This window comes from Anguilla anguilla, chromosome 15, assembly GCF_013347855.1.
Source record: "Anguilla anguilla isolate fAngAng1 chromosome 15, fAngAng1.pri, whole genome shotgun sequence".
NCBI lineage: Eukaryota > Metazoa > Chordata > Actinopteri > Anguilliformes > Anguillidae > Anguilla > Anguilla anguilla.
Genome location: NC_049215.1, coordinates 4,272,216 through 4,280,169, shown reverse-complemented (window position 1 = coordinate 4,280,169; position 7,954 = coordinate 4,272,216). Strand labels below are relative to the sequence as shown.

The window sequence follows — 7,954 nt, the reverse complement described above, 5'->3', positions numbered from 1 at the left end:
AAGCTGAAGGATGAAACGTTGAAACTGTTTCAGAGGCATCTTAGCCAGGACTGCCCAGAATGCTTTACGAGTCTGTCTGAAGATCCTTCTATACTGCATAAGTTCATGAAGATGAAGAAATTGTTCAAGAGTCAGGAAATTCACAATTATCCAGAATGCACTGAGAGCAGACAGGAGGATCCCGAGGCCTTGTACATAGCTGAGAAGATGCTGGAGGCCTGTGGTAGTGAGGGGTCTCTGAAGATCACACTCCACATCCTGAGGAACATGAAGCAGAAGGATCTTGCTGAATCACTGGAGAGAGATGTGCAGCACAGTAAGAGTTTTCTCTCCTTGCTACTGTGTGTCCATTAGAGGGCTGAAATATGTTCAGCAAACAAATGGAACAGTTAGCAATATACTGATTTAAAGCATTCACATTTTCATAAGAGTAGTAAATTTAGAGTAAAGTATAGCATGTGGCAGTGATCGCTCCCCCAATGCACACTGGGATAGGCTCCAGAACCCCACCCCCACCCCCAACCCTGCCCAGGATAAGCAGGTATAGATAATGGATGATGGATGGATGAGGCAGTGATGCTGAATTTTTCACAGAAGACTTCTAATGGTGGCTTATTTTTTGTTGAATAAATGGCAAAGAAAAACTTAAATCTCACACAACGTTAGATTTATCTACCGTTTGGACTTTGTGAGAATGAGATGAGGGTTAGTTATGTCCTAAATTGTAAAGCCATATAATTGAAAAAGGGTGTACTTTCTTTTTCTCATCCACTTCATAAACCTAAAACATGGAATGAAAAAGGTTTAAATTTTCAGTGTTCTAATGTGTTTTTTCTCTTACTCCTTCGTGTCCAAAGCAACAGTTTAAGGTTGATTTATTACATTTATGGATGCATTATTATTGAAATGTATGCAGCACACTGTGATTGGTGTTTAGCACTGTGTGAGAAGTGTTCAACAAACAGAGATGGATGTGTAGCACACAAGTAGAGGTGACTGCACAATTATTTTTGTTGACACCTTGAAATCGGTTATTGAATGGACAAAGTTTATAACCACAATTGTTTCTTACATTTCCTCTCTTCAGATAAATTAATTAAAAGAGCCCAGCAGGCACTGAAAATTGATCAGAAGAAGAAGTTTGAATGCATATTTGAAGGTTTCGTGAAGCAGGGTCCCCCAACGCTACTCAACGAGCTCTATACAGAGCTCTACATCACAGAGGGGGGAAGTGGGGCAGTCAATACTGAACATGAGATCAGACATATTGAGGCAGCATCCAAGAGACAGACCACCCAGGAGACTGCAATCCCCTGCAATGACATCTTTAAGCCTTTACCTGGACAAGACAAACCCATCAGAACTGTGCTTACAAAGGGCATTGCTGGCATTGGGAAAACCATCTCTGTGCAGAAGTTCATTCTGGACTGGGCAGAAGGAAAAGCCAATCAGGACATTGATTTCATCTTTTCTCTTCCTTTCCGAGATCTGAATCTAAAGAAGGAGAGAGAATTCAGTCTGATGCAACTTCTCCAGCACTACTTTCCACAACTGAAAGAGATTAAAAACATTGACGATGAAGTCAAAATTGTGTTTATCTTTGATGGTCTGGATGAGTGCCGACTTGCTCTAGATTTCCAAAGCAATGAGATCTGCTGTGATATAACAGAGTCATCATCAGTAGATGTGCTGCTGACCAACCTCATTAAGGGGAATCTGCTTCCCTCTGCTCTCCTCTGGATCACCTCCCGACCAGCAACAGCCAATCAAATCCCTCCAGAGTGCATCCATCAGGTGACAGAGGTACGAGGGTTCAAGGACCCACAAAAGGAGGAGTATTTCAGAAAGAGAATCAGAGATCATAACCAGGCCAGCACAATTCTCTCACACATAAAGTCATCCAGGAGTCTCTACATCATGTTTCACATACCAGTCTTCTGCCGGATTTCTGCTACTGTCCTGGAGACAATGTTGGGTGAAACAAAGAGTGGAGATCTGCCCAATAGTCTGACTGAAATGTACACACACTTCCTGCTCATTCAGACTAATATGAATAATCAGAAGTATCTTGGCACCAATCGAAAGAAAATGTCAGTGTCAGATACAGAAATCATCCTGAAATTGGGACAGCTGGCTTTTCTACAGCTGAAAAAGGGCAATCTGATATTCTATGAAGAGGACCTGAGAGAGAGTGGTATTGATGTAAATGAAGCTTCAGTGTACTCTGGGGTGTGCACAGAGATCTTTAAAGAGGAGTGTGGATTAGATCAGCAGAAGGTCTACTGCTTTGTGCATCTGAGCATTCAGGAGTATCTGGCTGCCTTGTTTGTCTTTCATTCATTAGTAAGTGAGAACAGAAATGTACTCAGTGCAGATGAATCAAAACCTTACAGTGACAGAGTGCAGCTGTCTGAGTTACACAAGAGTGCAGTGGATCAGGCCTTAGAGAGTAAGAATGGACATCTGGACCTTTTCCTCCGATTCCTTCTTGGCCTCTCTCTGGACTCCACGCGGACTCTGTTAGGAGGGCTACTGACACAGACAGGAAGCAGTTCACCTGTACCAGAGCCACAGACACAAACAGGAAGCAGATCACCTGTACCAGACCCTCAGACACAAACAGGAAGCAGATCACCTGTACCAGACCCACAGACACAAACAGGAAGCAGATCACCTGTACCAGAGCCACAGACACAAACAGGAAGCAGATCACCTGTACCAGGCCCACAGACACTGACAGGAAGCAGATCACCTGTACCAGAGCCACAGACACAAACAGGAAGCAGATCACCTGTACCAGGCCCACAGACACTGACAGGAAGCAGATCACCTGTATCAGACCCACAGACAGGAAGTAGATCTGACAGAGGAAGACAAATAAAAAACTCTATTTTTACTTTCTTTCAAAAATTACTGCCACGGACAAGAAGCAGATCAACTGTACCAGACCCACAAACACAGACGAGAAGCAGATCAGAGAGCATTGAGAAAACAGTCCAGTACATTAAGATGAAGATCAGGGAGGAATCTTCAGCAGAGAGGACCATCAATCTGTTCCACTGTCTGAATGAACTGAATGACAACTCTCTAGTGGAGGAAATCCAGAATTCCCTGAGGTCAGGAACACTCTCTGATAAAGAGCTGGAACCACACCAATGTTCAGCTCTGGCCTTTGTGTTACTAATGTCAGAGGGGATCCTGGATGAGTTTGACTTGAAGACCTACAACATATCAGCAGCAGGTCATCAGAGACTGCTACCAGTAGTCAGAAACTGCAGGAAGGCCATGTGAGTATTATGTCATTAATAATGCAGATGATTTGCAGAACCACTTTCTATTACTTGTGAGAATAAAGTACAATAAAATGTTTGGGAAAGTGAGAATTTGGTTAAAAATACAGGTCAAGGTGTACGAATTCTGGAAAAGTGTGTAAAGACAGAGATTGCCATTGCGTCATAGATATGCCTTAAGATGATTATTTTTTATTATTTTCAAGGTAAGAATCCTGCCTAATACACCTTTAAATTCTCAATTTCACTACTTCATTACTGAACACTTTCATTGTTACATTTCATGTTTTATATTGCACTTCTTAATTGTACAATAATCATACAATAATATATGGACTCTATTTGCAGACTGAACTGTTGTGTTAAGACAAGTTACACTATGAAAAAATGAGCTATTTGGGTCCGAATTACATCCGTAGAACTGTCAGAATTTGGTCCAATAGGACGTCTGATTCTCTGGTCAAAAGTTTTGCCATTTGAAAATTTCACAGAGATCTTATTCAGAGCATCACAGACCATAAAATCTCAGTTAACTCTTCATGACTGAACACAGTGTTACATTTCCAATATTACATGCTTTATTTTATCTAATATTATTATACTGCATCTTCTTTGCAGACTGAACAGCTGTGAACTCACAGAAAACTCCTGTGACATTGTGGCCTCAGCTCTCCAGTTACCAAACTCACCTTTGAGAGATCTGGACCTCAGCTACAATAACCTGGGAGATTCAGGAGTGAAGCTGCTCTGTGCTGGACTGATGACTGCAAACTGTAAACTCCGGAGACTGGGGTGAGTAGTGTTCTATACCGAGTGACCTGAACTAAATAGAATTATTGATTATGCTCTTTCTCTCTTTGTTTACTCCTGTGTCCACCAGTATTATTTTTGTCCACAATAGTCTCATCCCTCTCTTCTTACTCCTCTATCACAGAAAAGAAAGAAAGAATGTAAGGTTTCACTGGAGTCTGTGGTATCACATATTTTGCCGTGGCACATGCCAAAGATTTCTATATGTAGGAAAGACACTGGAATATATAGTGAATCTCATTTATACAACTCCGCCCTGCTTCTGTGTGTACATCGCAGGAATGTGTATACAAATAGGAAATTATATATATAAGGTGCAGTGTCACAATCAGCAGTGAATTTCAACTTTGTGTGTGTGTGTGGACTCTCCACAGGTTGGGTTGGTGTAATCTCACGGAGGTCTGCTGTGATGTTCTGGCCTCAGTCCTGCGTTCTCCTCACTCAGAGCTGATAGATCTGGAGCTCAGAGACAATGAGCTGCAGGATTCAGGAGTGAGAGCACTCTCTGCTGGACTGGAGGACCCACACTGTAAACTGCAGAGACTGGGGTGAGTTCCATCACAACCCCTTTCAATCACAAAGGGCTTGAATGTGTCTAAATATAACACTAATATTAATGTTTTGAATGTGTGAACACTTCACAGAACTGAAACAGTAAGTTCCCTTTCTTCCTCTTGTTAGAACAACACCATTCACCCATCTAAATTTGGAATAAACATCTTTTTACGAAGTGTCATATCACAACATTTAAAAATTTATGCATTCCTCAAAATGAAGAAAATGAACTGAATTTGCTGAAATGAATCTTGTTGACTGTATCCCTGTATTGTGTCGTGATAACATGTGGATTGTCTCCTGTTGTCCATTTATGTATCTGTGCTGCAGAGTATAACATACTGTACTGAAAACAAATCCCACCGGCCTCGGTCCTGTGGCTAATTAACAAACAAACAAACAATCTATCTATCTATCTATCTATCTATCTGTTCATCTGATAATGATGAATTATCAGAGCCCTGTTATATTTAGCTGTAGAAGGTAGACACTCTGCCATGTGCTTGATATGCATGGCCCTGTGCTGTGAGGTGTGTTTGTCCTTCTCTCTGCAGGATGTCAAGCTGTGGAGTCACACAGACAGGCTGTGATTATCTGGCTTCAGCTCTGTGTTCAAACCCCTCACACCTGAGAGAGCTGGACCTGAGCTACAATCACCCAGGAGACTCAGGAGTGAGAGCGCTGTCTGCTGCTAAACTGGACACACTCACACTGCTGTAAGTACAGAGAGTTTCCACACTGCACCCCTCACACACACACACACACCTGAGAGAGCTGGACCTGAGATACAATCACCCAGGAGACTCAGGAGTGAGAGCGCTGTCTGCTGCTAAACTGGACACACTCACACTGCTGTAAGTACAGAGAGTTTCCACACTGCACCTCACACACACACACACACACCTGAGAGAGCTGGACCTGAGATACAATCACCCAGGAGACTCAGGAGTGAGAGCGCTGTCTGCTGCTAAACTGGACACACTCACACTGCTGTAAGTACAGAGAGTTTCCACACGCCATCCCACACACACTCATGCATACATTGTCTTCCAAGACAACCCCCATAAAACAAGGCCAATGGTTCAAAAACCAAAAGACTGCAGAATATTCCAAAAACCAGGGATGAAAATGTAGAAATGCCCCATGCAAGACACAGGAAATGTCAGAGCCAGCTGCAAGGTCCAGATGCCCCCAGATTCCAATCACTCAAGTAAAGACAGATCCACATTTTAAATAGTTGAAAGAGGGGGATGGATCTTATTCTGGCCCATGCCATACTTTATGAATGATCAGGGGAGGATACTTGGCCTGATTGGTTATGACTAAGTTAAGGTGTGGAAGGGGGGTCAGACATGGCTTGCTTATTTCAAAGCTGACAAATTTTCTTATCGAAGTGGTCTTCCTACCGTCAAACAGAGCAGACCACTTATTAACCATGGAATACTTGTGGACTATGAGCAACTTTGCCATATCAAATTATATGGTCTCTGTCTCTCTCAAAGGCAATAATCTATAACTAGATATCCAACAGCACACTCAAACTTACTCTCTGTTTTGTTGTTACTACAGTGTGGACCATGGAGGAGAGAACAGGACCAAACCAGGACCCAGGAAATGTGAGTCTGTATTGACACACAACACTTTCCATGGATACACACTGTGCTGTGTGTGTGTGTGTGTGTGTGTGAGCGCGCGCGTGTGAGAGACTTTACAGAAAAGTTTCTCTTACACATACACACACACACACATAAACTGAAACACACAATCATGCACATAAAGGCACATGTTCTATCACTGCTCTTTCTCTCTCTCACACATAATAAGGTGAATATTAATAATGATAATTAATCTCATTTTTGGCTCTGGTGTGCAGACGGCTGTCAGCTCACGCTGGATCCAAACACGGCGAACAGAGAACTGTCCCTGTCTGAGGGGAACAGGAAGGTGACCCACACACTGGGGAGAGAGGAGTCATATCCTGATCATCCAGAGAGATTTGAGTACTGGCCCCAGGTTGTGTGCAGAGAGAGTGTGTGTGAGCGCTGTTACTGGGAGGCTGAGTACAGTATGTCTGACGAGGGAATGGTTTATGTAGCAGTGACATATAAAGGAGAGGATTCTGACTGCTTGTTTGGAGGGAATAAAAACTCCTGGAGTCTGAGGCATGTTAAACACATTTACTCTGTCAGTCACAATGCCATCAACACACACATCCCTGCCTCCCCTTACCGCAGAGCAGGAGTGTGTGGTGATAATGGCGCTGGCAAAGGAGTGTATGTGTACAGGGTGGGAGTGTGTGTGGACCGTCCAGCCGGCACTCTGTCCTTCTACAGCATCTCTGACACTAACACACTGACCCTGCTGCACACATTCCACACACACTTCACTGAACACACACCCCTCTGTGCTGGATTTGGAGTGTATAACTCCTCAGTGTCCCTGTGCCAACTGGAGTAGAGTTTATGTCTCTCTGATACACATACACACACATATGCAGTACGGGAACAAATTTTGGAAACATTGTGATTTAAAAAATTTAGTACCCTTGCTAAATGTGTATCTATGCCCTTTCTTTCGTTTGAGTGTTAGTAATTAGCTAAGTAATGGGCATCAGTAATTAGAAATGCACAAGTATTAAAGCCAAAAAATTATTTGCTTTGCATGAATATTATCATTTTATGTAGAAAATACTGGACAAAGAAATACATGATTAATCGGATGATAAAATTTCCAACAGTAAAATACAATAGACTGCTAAAATATGTAGGTATGACACAGATTTAACACAAATACTAATTATTTCTAAATTTTAATTTTATGTTGATATCACATTTATTACATATTGCATTAATTACATATCTATTAAACTTATTATCTATTATTCCAAAAAGTCAGATTGTTGCAAAATATTGCAACAATTTGTTTATAAATGGGGGTTTCCATAATTTGTGCTAGTACTATACATTCTCACCCACACATGCACACACACACACACACACACACCCACACCCACACAGACTTTCACACACACACACACACATACACACACTTCTACAGTATCACACTCACATGCATGCACACTCTCTCGCGCTCTCTCTTGCTCTCACACACACATGCAATCACACACAGGCACTCACTAATTCGGATTACAATATTTAATGGTGAAATATTCATGTTAAATCTTGTAAAATCCAGAGAATCTTTAATTTCATAGTAAAATACTAAGGACAATATTTGGCTGGGAAAGATTATTGTTAAATCTTGTAAAAGTCAGGGAACTTTTAAGTGTACATAAGAAA

The 7,954-nt window shown here is 42.0% G+C and overlaps 1 protein-coding gene across 1 annotated transcript; it reads left to right on the top strand.

The window, feature by feature from the left end:
• The first annotated feature begins 267 nt into the window (after positions 1-267).
• Positions 268-7,558, top strand: LOC118214355 (NLR family CARD domain-containing protein 3-like). Its single transcript, XM_035394262.1, has 8 exons — positions 268-316; positions 1,088-2,559; positions 2,962-3,279; positions 4,225-4,256; positions 4,475-4,648; positions 5,210-5,371; positions 6,225-6,271; positions 6,529-7,558. Exons 1-8 carry the CDS (start codon positions 268-270, stop codon positions 7,110-7,112), a joined length of 2,838 nt encoding a protein of 945 aa, XP_035250153.1. The 3' UTR covers positions 7,113-7,558.
• The last annotated feature ends 396 nt before the right edge of the window (positions 7,559-7,954 follow it).